At 47.2% G+C, this 18310-nt stretch overlaps 1 protein-coding gene across 1 annotated transcript in view; it reads left to right on the plus strand.

The window, feature by feature from the left end:
- Nucleotides 1–18310, plus strand: part of ZNRF1 (zinc and ring finger 1) — a 71604-nt gene that overhangs the window by 43070 nt on the left and 10224 nt on the right. Inside the window, exons 2-3 of the mRNA XM_068259500.1 lie at nt 2813–2908; nt 16252–16357. Of these exons, the coding sequence (XP_068115601.1) occupies nt 2813–2908; nt 16252–16357 (202 nt within the window). The remainder of the gene's footprint in view (nt 1–2812; nt 2909–16251; nt 16358–18310) is intronic.

Below are 18310 nucleotides of genomic sequence, written 5' to 3' on the forward strand. Positions count from 1 at the left end.
AAACTGAACTTCTGAAGGCACTCTAGACTTGAGGAAGCGGTCAGAGACCCATGAAATGCATTCTGTCTTGAACATGCTTGTATAAATCTGACCTGATCTAAAGCTGTGTACTCTCCGCTCGACGGGTCCTGCGATGTCCTCTTGACGAGGGTCGTCAGCGACTCCGCTTCCTGTCGGTGGGTGTACACGACATTCCGCAACTTACTTGGGCAATTTGCGCTAATCGCCTCAAATTGCCCAAAACCGTCCCAAAACGCAAATGCGTCGCCTGCACCATTTTCAGGCGATTTCTAGGCATTCGCGTTTCAGTGCTAGAGAAGCGCTAAACGCGATTGCCGAAAATTCATGCAGTGTTCAGTGATTTTTGTTTTTTCCCGCGCTACAAAACGCCGGCAAAAATCACCAGCATTTTGCAAGTGTGAATGGGCCCTTAGCATTTTAGTAAGAGGGCATTTTCGGTCCATTGTAGCCCCGTACACACTCCTGGGAGTTCTGGTTCACCATGAGCTTGCTGGGTAGTCAGTATCTCCAGTATAGTTAAGTTTTTTTATTCCCTTGTTACGTAAATCACTCTTGTTTATATGTACCAATGTGCGTTCGTCCTTGACTGTTGTACACATTGTTACATAGGACTTGGAATGTTTCCTCCTTGAAATATAATCTACATTTGTATAGTAATGGCGTGACGCAGCTCTGGTTTGGCAGTTCGCCGGTTCCTATTTTTTTGTTTTTTGCGCTCCCTGTTATCTGCTCTGATCCTCGGCCTCTTGATAGTGCTGAGGAATTTTAGGAAGATTTATTGCAGCGAGTCTGGAGGGGACAGGATGGTACTTGTGCCCAGCAGCCAGTGACACTGGAACCCTCGCATTCCGATAATCATTAATGCCATTAATTGTGTGTATGTGGGTCAGGCTAATGTGTGCTGCTGTTGCTAATGGGTTGTCCTGTAATGTGAGCCTGGATTTACACAAAGAGGTCTTCATCTATAGCTGTGTCACTCAGCAGGAGTTCACCTATAGGAATCAATCCACTGCTGTCTCTACACCGAAGTAAAAGAGGAGCTGTCAGCCATACTATCTCAGAAAAAAAAACCACATATATAAGTAGATAAATACTTGCTCTACTTACATAACACATGTATTGCACTGTCCATGTGTTTGATTTTTGTGAAAAAATTTTTTTCCTTCTTCTACATTAAATAAAGAGAAAATCCTTTTTAGCATTTCCCATTTTAACTGTGGCTACTTTAAAGCCAATCTTGATGTAATTTCCTCCCTTACTCTCAGGGCTGTGGAGTTGGGGCAGTTTTGGGCACCCGGAGTTGGAGTCGGAGTTGTGGTTTCAGAAACTGTGGAGTCGGGAGTCTGAGTCGCATGATTTTTGTACAAAATCCACATCATGGTTTCAGAAACTGAGGAGTTGGAGTCGGAAGATTTTTGTACCAACTCCACAGCCCTGCTTACTTTCCTCCGCCTGATTTGCCTGCCCCACTATAGAAAGTGCATTGTCTCAGCATGAGAAATATTGGCCAATCAGAGAGGAGCAGGGGTGTGGGAGGGGAAAACAGGAGGGAAAGAGGCTTCAGCCAATCAGGCTGCATTAGTAAAGTCTGAGGGGAAAGTAGAGAAGCAAAAAAGGACAACCCAGCATGCCCTGCAACTTTTTTGTGTACCAAATTTTATGTGTACCAAATGAGTCAGGCAAACTGGGGAATGGTCATTTATCAACAAGAAAAGTAAGTGATGGTAACTTTTGGATTGCCTGGTTAGCACCCGTAGACAAAAATAAAGAATTGATTTTATGCCCGACAGTTACACTTTAAAAGCTGGGGTCTTGGTACAAAATAATACATTCTCTAGCGTAGTCGCCTACACTGCGCAGAGGTACCCCAGTGTTTGTAGGGGTCTTAACTCTGGCCCTGTAACATGCATAGTGCAAACATATTGAATCAAACCTATCTAAAGATTAGGTACACGTCCTCTCCTGGGACAGATAGTGCATCATATTAAACTCACAAGGGAGCTAATGAAATATATTCCTGCGCACCATGCACATACACCATCATAAAACGGTTTGCATCCTGGCAATGGTCACAGTCGGGAAGGAGGGAGTGCTCTGGATAAAACCCTGGCCACAAGGGTCAATTACAAGAGTAACCAAGCAGCTCAGGGTGACCCAAAACCACTAGAAAGTATTGTGGATTTAGAGACTGAAAAGCCCTCCTACTAAAAAAGCAATACACTGGCCACAGATGTTCACTTAGAGCGGAATTATCGCAAATCACGGCTGTTTTAAGATGGCAAAACACACAAATCCAGGCACAAGGCCTCAAGTTAGGACAATGAAGTTATTAGCGAGGTGCTAAAGGGGGCATGTCCAACAAAATGGCAAAGAAGTTAACTGTCTGCCATTTTTGCTGGTCACATGGATTTGTTTTTGTGTTTTTCTTGGAATTAACATATAAAACATAGATACTTTCCTGTGTAGAAAAAAGCCTCTGGATAGGCCAATAGCTTCTGAAACGAAAAAAAAAAAATTAGAGCCCTAATGACACTGTCTTTTGATCTGATCTTACCAATGGGAATCCTCTTCAAGAATTGTTCTTGGTGGCCCAAGCCAGCAAACCAGTCGGGATCCCTCGGGCGCTCTGTAGTGGTGTTTTTTTTTTTTTGTTTTTTTTGTGACCGTGTGGGGGTTGGATAGGTCGGTTGTGGGATGTGTATATATGAATGAAGACGGTGTATAGTTGTCAATAACTTGCACTTGTATTTTGGTTCCCATCACTGACATAAGTTTGGTTATACTTTTCCAGGCTTCCGCTGCCCTATATGTTCCAAGGCTGTGGCCTCTGATGAGATGGAAGTGCACTTTATTATGTGTCTAAGTAAACCTCGGCTGTCCTATAACGGTACGTAGAACGCAATCCTTCTCTGCATGTACCAGACTAGACTGTACAGATGAGTAGTGATTTTTAGATTTTGCTTTATAGAAATGCCCTTATTTTTTTAATGAGCCGTGCATATATGAAATGCTACACATGAATGTTTCATTGTAACTCCAGCTGCTGGTTTGTGATTTATAGCTAGATTGGTTTTCCTGCAGTGCAGTAAAGAAAATGTTCCACATCCTAGTAATACCGGCCACCATGTACTGTCCTATGGAGAGGGGAGGAGGGAGGCTGCATGTACTGTCCCTATGGAGAGGGGAGGCAGGAGGCTGCATGTACTGTACTATGGAGAGGAGAGTCAGGAGGCTGCATGTACTGTCCTATGGGGAGGAGAGGCAGGAGGCTGCATGTACTGTCCTATGGGGAGGAGAGGCAGGAGGCTGCATGTACTGTCCTTTGGAGAGGGGAGGAGGGAGGCTGCATGTACTGTCCTATGGAGAGGGAAGGCCGGAGGCTTCATGTACTGTACTATGGAGCTGGAAGGAGAGGCAGGAGGCATGTACTGTACTATGGAGTGGGGAGGAGAGGCAGGAGGCTGCATGTACTGTACTATGGAGAGGGAAGGCAGGAGGCTGCATGTATTGTACTATGGGAAGGGGAGGCAGGAGGCTGCATGTACTGTACTATGGAGCGGGAAGGAGAGGCAGGAGGCATGTACTGTACTAAGGAGTGGGGAGGGGAGGCAAGAGGCTGCATGTACTGTCCTATGGAGAGGAGAGGGGAGGGGAGGAAGGAGGCTGCATGTACTGTCCTATGGAGAGGAGAGGGGAGGGGAGGAAGGAGGCTGCATGTACTGTACTATGGAGAGGGGAGGAGAGGCAGGAGGCTGCATGTACTGTACTATGGAGAGGGGAGGAGAGGCAGGAGGCTGCATGTACTGTACTATGGAGAGGGGAGGAGATGCAGGAGGCTGCATGTACTGTCCTATGGAGGGGAGGGGAGGCAAGAGGCAGCATGTACTGTCCTATGGAGAGGGGAGGCAGCATGTACTGTCCTATGGAGAGGGGAGGCAGGAGGCTGCATGTACTCTCCTATGGAGGGGAGGCAGGAGGCAGCATGTACTGTCCTATGGAGAGGGGAGGCAGGAGGCAGCATGTACTGTCCTATGGAGAGGGGAGGCAGGAGGCAGCATGTACTGTCCTATGGAGAGGGGAGGCAAGAGGCAGCATGTACTGTCCTATGGAGAGGGGAGGCAGGAGGCAGCATGTACTGTCCTATGGAGAGGGGAGGCAGGAGGCAGCATGTACTGTCCTATGGAGAGGGGAGGCAGGAGGCAGCATGTACTGTCCTATGGAGAGGGGAGGCAGGAGGCAGCATGTACTGTCCTATGGAGAGGGGAGGCAGGAGGCAGCATGTACTGTCCTATGGAGAGGGGAGGCAGGAGGCAGCATGTACTGTCCTATGGAGAGGGGAGGCAGGAGGCTGCATGTACTGTCCTATGGAGAGGGGAGGCAGGAGGCTGCATGTACTGTCCTATGGAGAGGTGAGGCAGGAGGCTGCATGTACTGTCCTATGGGGAGGGGAGGCAGGAGGCTGCATGTACTGTCCTGTGGAGAGGGGAGGCAGGAGGCTGCATGTACTGTCCTATGGAGAGGGGAGGAGAGGCAGGAGGCTGCATGTACTGTCCTGTGGAGAGGGGGGAGAGGCAGGAGGCTGCATGTACTGTCCTATGGAGAGGGGAGGAGAGGCAGGAGGCTGCATGTACTGTCCTGTGGAGAGGGGGGAGAGGCAGGAGGCTGCATGTACTGTCCTGTGGGGAGGGGAGGCAGGAGGCTGCATGTACTGTCCTGTGGAGAGGGGAGGAGAGGCAGGAGGCTGCATGTACTGTCCTATGGAGAGGGGAGGCAGGAGGCTGCATGTACTGTCCTATGGAGAGGGGAGGCAGGAGGCTGCATGTACTGTCCAATGGAGAAGCAGGAGGCGGCGTGTACTCTCCTATGGAGAAGGGAGGAGAGACAGGAGGCTAGGAGGCTGCATGTACTGTCCTATGGAGAGGATAGGCAGGAGGCTGCATGTCCTGTCCTGTGGAGAGGAGAGGCAGGAGGCTGCATGTAGGCCTCAGAAGGTACAGCTACATGTTGCTAGCCTGTAGGCTAGTGACTTGTTGTACAGCATAGACCCAGCAATGTCCCAATGTAGAGATCGGGTCTTGATCTGAGCTGGAGGACTTGCCTTGTGCATGAGGCTTTTGATTATATTTTGTGTTGTCGGTTTCCTATGAAGGTGTCCCTATCCCTTTCTTTTTTTTGAAGATGCTGTAGGTCAGCCTTCCTCAACTTTTTTACCTCAGAGGAACCCTTCAAATAATTTTTGACTCTCCAGGAACCCCTGCAGTTATTTTGCAGGAGGCGTGGTCCTTAAAGTGGATCCGAAATGCAAAACTAACAAGTAACTTGTCTATATATCTTATCTAAAGTTTAGATGGTTTACACAGCAAATCTAGCTGCAAACCGCTTCAACAGTTTATGATTTATTTCTTCCTGTGATGCAATTAGAGCAGCCATGTTCTGCTTTTCACATTACACACAGGCAAGCTGCTCTGCATCTCTGCCCCTCAGCCTGTGAAAACTTCACTCCCCTCTCCTCCTCCCCTCTGCCTCTGAAATCTCTGGCTAGTAACACCTCCTCCTGCCCAGACTGATCTCCCATAAGGCCTTGCTGCTACTACTAAGGCTGAGTGCCAAGGCGTTCTAGAGAAGCTGTGGGTGAGGCTTGTTTAGTTTATAGGGAATTAGAGTATTAAAACAAAAAGTATTGGGCTTGAGGAATGCCCTATAAACTATATAAAAGGAACACAACTATGTAATAAGTAAAAGTTTATTTAGGATCCACTTTAAAAGTGGGTGTGGCTTTTGTAACAGCCTTGTTTAGCCATCACAGTTCACCCCATAACCGTACTCTTTATACTATTCCTATCATAGAGCCCTTTGTTATACTCCCTATCATAGTGCTTTTAATTAGTTTGAAGCCTTCTCCAGTAGGAGGCGCCAGTAGAACTGAATGTGGGACAGTGTCTGGAGGCTTTGTTGGACGGGAAATTCTCCCGCAGCTGGTAGGTTAGCCGTGTCCATGTCACTCGCTCCGGTTATGTCTGTATACTGGCCACAAATAGCTCAGCTGATGGATGGCACAGCATACGCTATTCCGGCACTCGCTGTGTCTACATACTGGGGAGTCCAGCTGACCCAAAAACCCTCCAGTGTCAGAATCGCAGAGCCATTGTTCACATCTCCTGCAGCGTGCTGCCAGGACCTCTGTATTTGCTGGTGGTGTACTGGCAAGGAAAGCCTTGGATGTGGGATTTGAGCCTTTGACAAGGGTTCAAATCCAAGCTCAAGTCAGAATGTAAAACGCGGAGTCTTCGGGCAAGGCTCCTTAAGGATTCTGGTAGCCCGTGGAGCATGCCCTCCAGGAGAAAAGTGCATTTTAGTACTCATTGTCATGTTCAAGAAACTAATTTGAAATGATTGGAGCTTTGTGACATGGTGCATTATCCTGCTGGAAGTAGCCATCAGAGGATGGGTACATGGTGGCCATGAAGGGATGGACATGCTCAGAAACAATGCTCAGGTAGCCTGTGGAATTTAAACTATGCCCAGTTGGCACTAAGGGGCCTAAAGTGTGCCAAGAAAACATCCCCCACACCATTACACCCCCACCACCAACCTGCACAGTGGTAACAAGGCATGATGGATCCATGTTCTCATTCTGTTTATGCCAAATTCTGACTCTATGAAGACTCATCAGACCAGGCAACATTTTTTCTGTCTTCAACTGTCCAATTTTGGTGAGCTTGTGCAAATTGTAGCCTCTTTTTCCTATTTGTAGTGGAGATGAGTGGTACCCGGTGGGGTCTTCCTCTGCTGTAGCCCATCCGCCTCAAGGTTGTGCGTGTTGTGGCTTCACAAATGCTTTGCTGCATACCTCGGTTGTAACGAGTGGTTATTTCAGCCAGCGTTGCTCTTCTATCAGCTTGAATCAGTCGGCCCATTCTTCTGACCTCTAGCATCAGCAAGGCATGGACTACCAACATACTGGATGTTTTTCCTTTTTCACACCATTCTTTGTAAACCCTAGAAATGGTTGTGCGTCAAAATCCCAGTATCTGAGCAGATTGTGAAATACTCAGACCGGCCCCTTTGGCACCAACAACCATGCCATGCTCAAAATTGCCTTTCTTTCCCATTCTGACATTGTTTGGAGTTTGTCTTGACCAGGACCACACCCCTAAATGCATTGAAGCAACTGCCATGCGATTTGTTGATTGAACAGGTGTTCCTAATGATCCTTTAGCGCAGGGGTGCCCACACTTTTTCGGCTCGCGAGCTACATTTAAATTCGCTGAGGCCAGGAGATCTACCGACGTTTCAAAGGCAACCGCCCCCTCCCTGGAACTCCCCTGCAAAGGTACTTAGGTATAGGCCCCTTCAGTATAGGTTAGCTAGGTGTCTGTGCCATCTGTGTAGGTTAGCTAGGTGTCTGTGCCTCCAGTGTAGGTTAGCTAGGTGTCTGTGCCTCCAGTGTAGGTTAGCTAGGTGTCTGTGCCTCCAGTGTAGGTTAGCTAGGTGTCTGTGCCATCTGTGTAGGTTAGCTAGGTGTCTGTGCCTCCAGTGTAGGTTAGCTAGGTGTCTGTGCCTCCAGTGTAGGTTAGCTGGGTGCCTCCAGTGTAGGTTAGCTGGGTGCCTCCAGTGTAGGTTAGCTGGGTGCCTCCAGTGTAGGTTAGCTGGGTGCCTCCAGTGTAGGTTAGCTGGGTGCCTCCAGTGTAGGTTAGCTGGGTGCCTCCAGTGTAGGTTAGCTGGGTGCCTCCAGTGTAGGTAAGCTGGGTGCCTCCAGTGTAGGTAAGCTGGGTGCCCTTCAGCGTAGGTAAGCTGGGTGCCCTTCAGCGTAGGTAAGCTGGGTGCCCTTCAGCGTAGGTAAGCTGGGTGCCCTTCAGCGTAGGTAAGCTGGGTGCCCTTCAGCGTAGGTAAGCTGGGTGCCCTTCAGCGTAGGTAAGCTGGGTGCCCTTAGTGTAGGTTAGCTGGGTATAGGAGCCCGGGTGCACGGAACTTACCTCCCTCCAGCTCCAGCGGTGGCGTCCTGGCTTCACTCCCTCAGCCGCGGTTGCCTGGAGGGCAGATATGCAGTTCGGCGGCTGAGGGAAGCTCTGGCGGGCAGCGTGAATGGAGGCGGAAGTATTGTCTCCAGCGCCGCCCATCTGCCATGACACTGCGTCGCCGCCCCTGGCCTCTCTGCCGAGCCCCTCTCCTCCCCGCAAGATAATAGCGGCCAGCAGCATAGTCCGACAGGACGCGTAAGCTGCTGGCTGCAAAATTCAATGGGACGCGGTCACGAGGCCGCGATCTACCAATCAGGCGGTCGCGATCTACCGGTAGATCGCGATCGACCTATTGGGCAGCCCTGCTTTAGCGTGTATGTCAGAGCTCAAATCATTGACTTATTGGCCATTTTATCTCTCCCCTGCTCTCAGAAGCCATTTACTGCCAGGAAAGTATTTTATGGCTGTAATTACTTATGAGTGAGTGTTATGCTATAGTCTGACCTGGACAGTCACTTGCATACTTGATTTTTAACTTTCAGGCAGAGGAAGAAAAAAAGAACACAGCCTAGTTATTCGTGTGCTTGGCACTATACATACACATGTCTCTTATCATGCCACATGTCACCTAGGTTGTCCTTTAAAGGGAACCTGAAGTGTGTGATATGGAGGCTGCCATATTTATTTCCTTTTAAGCAGTACCAATTGCCTGGCTGTCCTGCTGATCCTCTGCCTCAATACTTTTAGCCATAGACCCTGAACAAGCATGCAGCAAATCAGGTGTTTCTGACATTGTCAGATCTGACAAGATTATCTGCATGCTTGTTTCTGTTGTTATTCAGACACTACTGCAGCCAAATAGATCAGCAGGGCTGCCAGGCAACTGGTATTGTTTAAAAGGAAATAAATATGGCAGCCTCCATTTTATTCTCACTTCAGTTGTCCTTTAATGATCCTGGTCTCCTGTGTAGCGTGCTCCAAGAAGCTGCAGCCCTGAAGAGATTTGAGGCCTCCCGGAGAAGTGCTGTATACATGTTTTGTCTTTTCTATATACTCTTTCTCTTTTCTATATACTCTTTCTCTTTACTCTGGACTCTGGAAACTCCCCCATAAACAGACGGGCAGGAGAGGAGGTGCGGCTGAAACCTTTCTGACCCTTCATAAAGTAAACTAAATCCCCTCTCCCTTCCATTTCTTACATTTCAATACGATGACTTGTTAGAAGGGAAAGTAGGCAAGGTGGAGTTTTCTCTGGTTAGTCACAAATGCATGTAAAGCCTTATCACCCTCTCAGATATTTCTTTGTGGATAAAGGTGAACAGGGGGCAATTGCATTACTTGCACAATTTCATTCTTGATGCAACTGTTCCAGTGGCATTCCCTATAGAAAAGTCCCAGTGTGAGTCGGGATCCAGGAAGTTGGCAGCTGCAAGAAGAGGGGTACCGTAATTTCCCAGCTAGTGAGCAGCTCTCACTTTTCAGCACAGAGCAGATCACCTGACTCCACCCACTTACTTTCTGTGCTGCGGTTTACCTGACTCCACCTACCTCCTCCCTCTGCAGCAGAGAAAGGATGTGGATGAAGTCAGGTAATCCTCTGCAACAGTTTCTTTTTGGCTAGCAATGCAGCTCCTGTGTCTCCTCTTCCTGTTCTGATAATTCCTTTACATAATTGACATTTACAGCAAGCAAAAGACTCTAAGGACCCCACTAGAGTGTGTTTGGCAACGTTTTTGGATTGCTAACAATCGCTAGCGATTTCCCTAAATGCCAATGTAAGTGGATGGAGCAGATCCCATTGGAGCGATTGCGATTAAGGAAATCACAATTACAGGACATGCAGAATTTTGGGAGAGTTTCCACTCTACTGTATTGTATGGGAGCAGGGAAATCGCTTACAAAACGCTACCACAAATCGCTAGCTATTGCAATAGCGCTTTGTAGTGCGTCCCAGGCCTAAAGCGAGACTACTTATAAACTTAATTAATTTTGAACTGAAACATCCGCTGCTTTAACTTTGTGGTGGTCACCTCGAGTCGGGCTCGGGATTTCTGCTCTGAGCTGCGGATTTCCAGCCCCAAGCCTGACTCTGGGTTACCGCTTAGGAGGTTAAGCTACCTATACACTGATCAGGTTTGAAACGTGATTGATGTCGGACTGAGGATCAAAATTCTGTTAATCCAGCAGGATGGGAAATGTTGATGGCACAGAAATCGGGTTTCGCTTCCACTGCTTCGATCGACTGTAGACCAGTTTACTGTTTCTGGCCACACACTTTACCATCAGTCACTTTGCAAAATTGATCGAAACGCCCAATCAATAATTTAGTCTACCTCTTCTTGATATATAGTTGCCAGTGTCTGGTTTTGATCAGTTTCTTCTGGGTCAACGTCATTTTACAAAATAAATAAAAATAAATAAAAAAATCGATCAGAACTGGATGAATGTATTCTAGTCACATTGTGTGTGGGTGTGTGTGTGGGTGTGTGGTACAAAAATGTATAAATGCCTGGGGCTTCCTCCAGCCCCCTTCAAGCTGATCACTCCCCTGCCATCTTCTTCCACCTCCTGGATCCTCTTCTAGCTGCCCCGGTGATTCCTCCAGTCGGGCTACTGGTGATGAGAGTATGTGTACAATATTTTTATAGCGCTTTTCTCCCTGGGGACACAAAGCGCTGTGACCCTGCATTGTGCAGTCTCAAAGGCTCTGGAAAAGAGGTGAGTTTTTAGCACCAAATGTTAAGTGTATCCTGGGAATAATCAGCTTCATCTTGTTGGCAGAGCGGAGGGTGCGTGGAGGGGCATAAAGTTCCAATAGATCCGCTATGTATTTGGGTCCCATGTGGTGTAGAGCCTTGAATGTCAGCAGACAGATCTTAAAATGGACTCTCCATTTTACCGGCAACCAGTGAAGAGTTTGCAGTACTGGGGTGATGTGTGAGCTGCGGGGGGCATTGGCTAGGAGTCTGGCTGCAGCATTCTGTACTAGCTGTAAGGGGCGCAGAATCTTTTCTGTAGATCCGATGAACAGGGTGTTGCAGTAGTCTAGGCGGGAGGATACAAATGCATGAACCAGGGCAGGTAGATCTTCAGCTGGGATAAGGTGTTTGATTTTCGCTATATTTCTTAGATGGAAGAAGGAAGACTTGACGACAGCTGATATCTGCTGTTTGAGATTTCCATCCAGGATCACCCCAAGGTTTCGCACTGTGTTTATGCTGTACAGTATCTCCCCCAATTGCTAGTTTGAGGTTTGAACTTTATCCATCATGTGTGGACCACCTAAAACCAACACCTCTGTTTTGTTTGAGTTCAGCCTCAGCCAGCTGGTGTTCATCCAATTTTGTAGATCCACTAGACAGGCATAGATGGATGCTGATGGGTCTTGGGTGCCAGGCATGAAGGACAGATACAGTTGTGTGTCATCTGCATAGCAATGGTATCCTAGGCCATAGTTCTGGATTATTTTGCCCATTGGCAGGCTGAGCAGTGAAGATTGAAACAGAGAGCAGGGTAGGTGTTTTCACTAATGTTCCCACTGATATATATGGTAAAATACATGAGGGTGCTTTGTCTCTAGTTCCCTTTAAGCTGGCCATACATCTGCCGATATTGTAACCATCAGATTTCAATAATTTTATTGAATCAGATGAAAATCGCTGCTGCAACAAGCATGTCCAAAATCGGTTGACTGTATCAATTAAGCAAGCTGGAAAATCTCGGTCTGACGTGGTATGTTGGATAATGCCCCCTCTTCTGGTAATGCTTCCTCTGTGTATATTGAAGAAATGAACTGTAAACTCTGAAATTGCACACCACGAGGACCTTTGTCCGCTGGGCTTCAGGCATATGGTGCTTTCTTTGGCTATGCTCACCTTGCTGGTGTGTATAGTGCTTCTCTCTGGGTCTCCTAACAGCACATGCGTAGTCGCACAATCGGATGGGTTGCACAAAGTGACAAAACCAGCATTGTGGGCTACTTTATGCAAATTGCAGCTTGGAGTTGGACCAATCAGAACCTGCAGAAGGTGTTTGGCCCAGTTCCAAGCACCATCCAGGTTGCAGCTAGAAACACCAAATCATTGAGTCTGTACCAAAGCACAGGGAGGAGGGTGTGATCGGTACCAGAGCCCAAGGAGGACTGTGTGATCATTACCACAGCTCAGCAAGGAAGGGTTCGTTCACACTAGAGGCATGGTTTATTTTTGTGGTTTTTTTTTTTTGTTTGTTTTTTGTTTTGTTTAGCACTGGTGGTTTTCAAAATCGTCCTGAAAGCGCTTGAGCAATGATTCTCTATGAGAGAGTTCACATCTGAGCGATTAGTTTCCGATCCGCTCAGCAAAGCGGTGCCAGGACCATTTTTGAGGCGATTCTGCTTCAATGGAAGGTATAGGCAAAACGCTTACAAAATCGCTGTGTGCAGCGTTTGCGTTTTAAGAATAAATATTTTATTTATTTTTTTCCGGTTCAGAGTTCACTTCCTGACTTGCGTCAGGAAGTGAATTACAAAGCCGCTTGGGAAAAGCGCTTTTAACAATAACTCACCGCCCACCAAAGCACCGGGAAGGGAAAAAAAAAAAGCCTCAAACTGCCAACGCGAACGGACACACAATGGGAATGAGGTTGAAGAGTTTGTGACCAGTGAACGCAAACTGCTCCAGTCCTCAGCACAGCCTGTCCAATTCGCTGTGCAAATATAGGGGTCATGCATCACTGAAGGCAAACACTGAGCTGTTTGTTGCCTTTCTATTCCCATCCTGGATGTAACGACTGCATCCTGCCCCTTCTAACCTTTGCTTGTTTTCCCCATGGCTGCCTGTGTAATAATGTCACAGCCATGTACATCATCGCTGCCTTAGACTGAACCTAGCAGACAGAATCCCAAAGTGATATATGACATGATAGACATGTGTATGTACTGTGCCTAGCAGGTATGTAAGTGGCTGACTCAGTCCTGACTCAGACAGGAAGTGACTACAGTGTGACCCTCACTGATTATAAATTCTATACTAACTATAAAGCACTTTCCAAGCAGAAAATGGCTTTTGAGAGCAAGAAAGGGATAAAAAGGGGAATGTCTTATCAGTGAGGGTCACACTGTAGTCTCTTCCTGTCTGAGTCAGGACTGAGTCAGCCACTTACATACCTGATATGATATATATGATATACTCTTTCAGGCAGAGAAAGAAAAAAAAAAACACTGCATAGTGATTTGTGTGGTAGGCACTGTACATGCACATGTCTGTCACATGTCACTTCAGGTATCCTTTAATTTTCGCTTCTGGTGTCTTTTAATCTAATGAAACAAACCATTGTATCTATCTTCCTTCTCCTAAAAATGACTTTTTAAGATATTCCAAAGTTTATTTTATGTTTAAATCTTTGAGTTTTTTAACTGTGTTGTTTTTGCTCAATGACACATTCATTGAAGTATGCTAGAGCTAAAATCTATGAACTATTGACCCTTTTTAGCTTTTTCCTGCTCTCAGAAGCCATTTTCTGCTAGGAAATAGTTTTATAGTTGGAATGTCTTATCAGTGAGGGTCACACTGTAGTCACTTCCTGTCAGGACTGAGTCAGCCACTTACATACCTGATATTTAACTCTTTCAGGCAGAGAGAGAAAAAAAGAACACAGCACAGTTATTTGTGTGCTAGGCACTGTACATACACATGTCTATCTCATCATGTCACGTCACTTTGGGTAAAAAAAGCTGCTTGTCTAAATGATCAGGAGTTACAGAGCTGGGGCAGCTGAGTAGTGTGGTAGAGATTCCCTGTTGGTCAGTGAAGGTATCCATCATGTTAAAGGACCACTAGGAATGCGATCAAAAAAGGAGGTAGGGATTCTTTATGACACTTGGCAACAGTCATTTACATATTTTTCTGGTTTTGCTCTGGTAAAAATAAAATTTTGTGAAGTGAAAAGCGTTCGTTTTTATGATAATGTAGTATATGAACATTGAAGTGGTGGTGAAGTAAAACTATTTCTGCAATATTGGCGATGCTTATTGTTTTTCTGAAGAAATTAGGTCCTTGAGGGACCCACTTATTCACTTAAAGAGACACTGAAGCGAGACTAAATCTCGCTTCAGGTCTTATATATAGCAGGGGCACGTGTGCCCCTGCTAAAACGCCGCTATCCCGCGGCTTAACGGGGGTCCCTTCACCCCCAACCCACCCCCCGCAAAAGTTGGTCGTAAAATGGTCGCTGGTAATCTTCTTCCTGGAGGCAGGGCTAACGGCTGCAGCCCTGCCTCCCAGCGCGTCTATCAGACGCACATCGCCGCCTCTCCCCCGCCCCTCTCAGTGAAGGAAGACTGAGAGGGGCGGGGGAGAGGCGGAGATACGCGCTGACAGATGCACGTGGGGCAGGGCTGCGGCGGTTAGCCCTGCCCCAACCAGGAAGCGCTCCCCCGCTGCACGGAGGGGGTTTGGGGGGACAGGGACCCCTTTAAGCCGCGCTATAGCGGCGTTTTAGCAGGGGCACGCATGCCCCTGCTATCTATGAGGTCTGAAGCGAGATCTATTCTCGCTTCAGACTCTCTCTTTAAAGTGTAACTGTCGGGCATAAAATCCTTTAGTTTTATCTGGTAAACAAGTAATAAGGGTGCTAACCAGTCAATCCAAAAGTTAAAATCACTTCCTTTTCTTGTTGATAAATGATCATTCCCCAGTTTACCTGACTTATTTGGTACACACAACATTTGGTACAGACAAAGGAAGTTGCAGGGCAGGCTGTTGTGTTTTTTTGCTTCTCTACTTTCCCCTCAGACTTAACTAATGCAGCCTAATTGGCTGAAGCCTCTTTCCCTCCTGTTTTCCCCTCCTGCACCTCTGTTCCTCTCTGATTGGCCAATATTTCTCATGCTGATACAATGCATACACTTTCAGGTGCAAGAGAGTAAGGGAGGAAATGACATCAGGATTGGCTTCAAAGTAGCCATAGTTAAAATTGCAAATGCTAGGAAGGTTTTTCCTTTTTTATTTTATTTTTTACTGTTGGAAAATCAAAATGTGGACAGTGCAATAAATCGGTTATGTAAGCAGAGCAAGTATTTATCTACTTTTATATAGGTCTTTTTTTCGTCTGTGATAATATGGCTGACAGCTCCTCTTTAAAGAGACACTAAAGCGAACTAATTTTGCCTATTTTACCTTATAATTCGCTTCAGTGCTCTAATGCCAAGTAATCCACCGTGTCCCCGCCGCTAAACGAGGGCTGCAGCGCCCCCAAATCCCTCCGTAAATATCCACGACCAACTTGGTCGTGGATTTTGCTGCGCTGAGGGGCAGAGCTTCCAGCTGTAGCTCTGCCCCTCCTGACGTCAATCGCCGTGCGGATCGCCACCTCTCCCGCCCCTCTCTGTGAAAGAAGAGTGAGAGGGGCGGGGAGAGGCGGTGATCCACCGCGATTGACTTCAGGAGGGGCAGAGCTGAAGCTGAAAGCTCTGCCCCTTCCAAGAAATGCCGGTCAGATTGCCCCCGGGGGATTTGGGGGCTCTGCAGCGCTCGTTTAACGGCGGGGATGCGGCGGATTACTTGGCATTAGAGCACTGAAGCGAATCATAAGGTAAAATAGGCAAAATTAGTTCACTTCAGTGTCTCTTTAAGAAATACCTATGATACCTGGTGTAGATTCTGTTCAAAATTAAGCTTGAAATTTTTACCCAATCTGGGCTGATCCTTCAGAGGCTTACATCCTCTTTCCCCCACTGTTGCCGCATGCGCACCCCGGGAACCTATCTGACGAGCTTAGTGCGTAGGTACAGCGGTGCTCGCACAGTACAGGCGCAAACTTCGATGGTCTGGAGGAAGGCATGGGAAGCCTCTTCTTAGGAACCGTAAGTAGCAGCAGTAGCAACTCACCTAATCTATGGCTCCAGCGGCGATCAGAGACCTCTCCTCTCTCCCTGTTCCCCTAGTGCTGGCTTCTGCTGGTGACGCAATCGGCAAACGCCGGCACTAGGGGATCAGTGCAGCAGAAGAGGTCTGTGATCGCTGCTGGAGCAGCGGATTAGGTGAGCCACGCTGCCACTACTTATATTTATGCATGGGGAGTAGAAGTGATAAGGGCAAAGGAGGACACATGGGGGACACAGGACACAATATTTGGAAAGCTTCTACAAGGCGTTCCTGGACCTTCTAGTCTGGAGCTTCTTCTATGCCGTAAAATACGGTCTCTGTTTTAAAAATGAGAAAAATCAGTTTAACGTAAGTTGAAAAAACGAAACAAGTGTGTGTTGACTTTAAACCTATCCTCTCTACAGATGACGTGCTGACGAGGGATGCAGGCGAATGTGTCATCTGCCTGGAGGAACTGTCACAAGGGGACACGATAGCCAGGCTGCCCTGCCTGTGTATCTACCACAAAAGGTGAGTCTTCCTCTGCTCATAACTGGGGCCAATATCTTCTTCAGTGTGCAGGAAACATAAGCAATCCTAAAGTCCAAGCGAGTATGGGAAACCACTTTATAAATCCGGCCAGTTGTGTAATCTATATCTGCTGTTTTATCACAAGTTCAGATCCGCTGCGCTTTATTCAAATGATGTAACCTAAGAGGAGGGACTGTGTTTGCAGCCAGTGGGCAGCCCCACATCTTCTTCAGGCTGAGAACAGGGAAGGGTCTGCATACTGTCAGTCACAACGCTGTGTGGAGTTGCAAAGCTCTGCCTCTTAAAGGGAACTGAGCAAATTAGGGAGCATAAGGGAGGTTCATAACACTGAATGCTGAGTGTGTGGGTTACCTACAGTGGGCTGCTTGTGTAACCCTCCATTGGCGAATGAAAGGAAGGAGCGCTGAAAGGGGAAAATTACTCTGGTGTACAAGGGGAAAAAACCCTCAGTGGTTAAAAGGTTGGGGAGGGGGCGGATCTACCTCCATGTATCTCAGGTTCCCTTTAAAACAGTGTTCCCCAACCCTGTCCTCAAGGCCCACCAACAGTGCATGTTTTGTGGAAATCCACAGAGGTAGTTAATCAGCTCTGCTGAGACACTAATTACCCCACCTGTGTATGTTTGTGGTTTTCTGCAAAACATGTACTGTTGGTGGGCCTTGAGGACCGGGTTGGGGAACTCTGCTTTAAAGGTCAACTGTAGCAAGAGTTATACAGAGGGAACCATATTTCCTTTTAAGTAATACAGGTTGCCTGGCAGTCCAGCTTATCTATTTGGTTGCTGTAATGTCTGAATAACCCAGAAACAAGCATGCAGCTAATCTTGTCAGATCTGATTTTGTCAAATACCTGATCTGCTGCATGCTTGTACAGGGTCTATGGTTAAAAATATTTGAGGCAGAGGATCAACAGGATAGCCAGGCAACTGGTATTGCTTATAAGGAAACTAATATGGAAGCCTCTACATACCTCTCGCTTCAGTTGTCCTTTAAAGGATACCCGAGGTGACATGAGATAGACATGTGTATGTACAGTGCCTAGCACACAAATAACTATGCTGTGTTCCTTTTTTTCTGTCTCTGCCTGAAAGAGTTAAATATCAGGTATGTAAATGGCTGACTCAGTCCTGACTCGGACAGGAAGTGACTACAGTGTGACCCTCACTGATAAGAAATTCCCCCTTTTCTTTACCTCCTTTTTACCTCTTTCTTGCTCTCAGAAGCCATTTTCTGCTAGGAAAATGTGTTATAGTTGGAATGTCTTATCAGTGAGGGTCACACTGTAGTCACTTCCTGTCTGAGTCAGGACTGAGTCAGCCACTTACATACCTGATATTTAACTCTTTCAGGCAGAGAAATAAAAAAAGAGGAACACAGCATAGTTATTTGTGTGCTAGGCACTGTACAAACACATGTCAATCTCATCATGTCACATGTCAGTTTGGGTATCCTTTAAGAACTCATCAGATTGTGAACATGTAGCTTAGATGTGCGAACTGATCTGTTAATGAAGTCTCTCTGGATTGCCCCTTGGAGGATTTCCATGGAGCAAACAGATTACCTAGACTCCTGAAAACGTTTAGTAAATGCTGATTTGTGCGTCCTCCTGGCGGTGCCCTCTACAGATGTAGATTTATGCTCTGAGGATAGGTTTCCGACATGTGAAGGGTTACCCTACATCCTTGCGATGAGCTCCTGTCTCGGTGACATCACGCATTTCCCCTGTAATTTGGCTGCCAGTAGCCGGCTGCGTTATCTCTGCTGTGCCGGCTGCCGCGACTCTCTCTGGTTGTCCTGGTTACTTGGCGCACATCCCAGCCTGCTGTTCTGGGTGTTACTGTAGTAACCTGGATGCCGGGAGCCGTCTCCTGCCAGGGACCGGCCTGGGGCTAATTACTGGTGAGTAATCTGCTGGCTGTGAAAGCGGACCTAA

This window comes from Hyperolius riggenbachi, chromosome 11 (genome assembly GCF_040937935.1).
Source record: "Hyperolius riggenbachi isolate aHypRig1 chromosome 11, aHypRig1.pri, whole genome shotgun sequence".
Classification (NCBI taxonomy): domain Eukaryota; kingdom Metazoa; phylum Chordata; class Amphibia; order Anura; family Hyperoliidae; genus Hyperolius; species Hyperolius riggenbachi.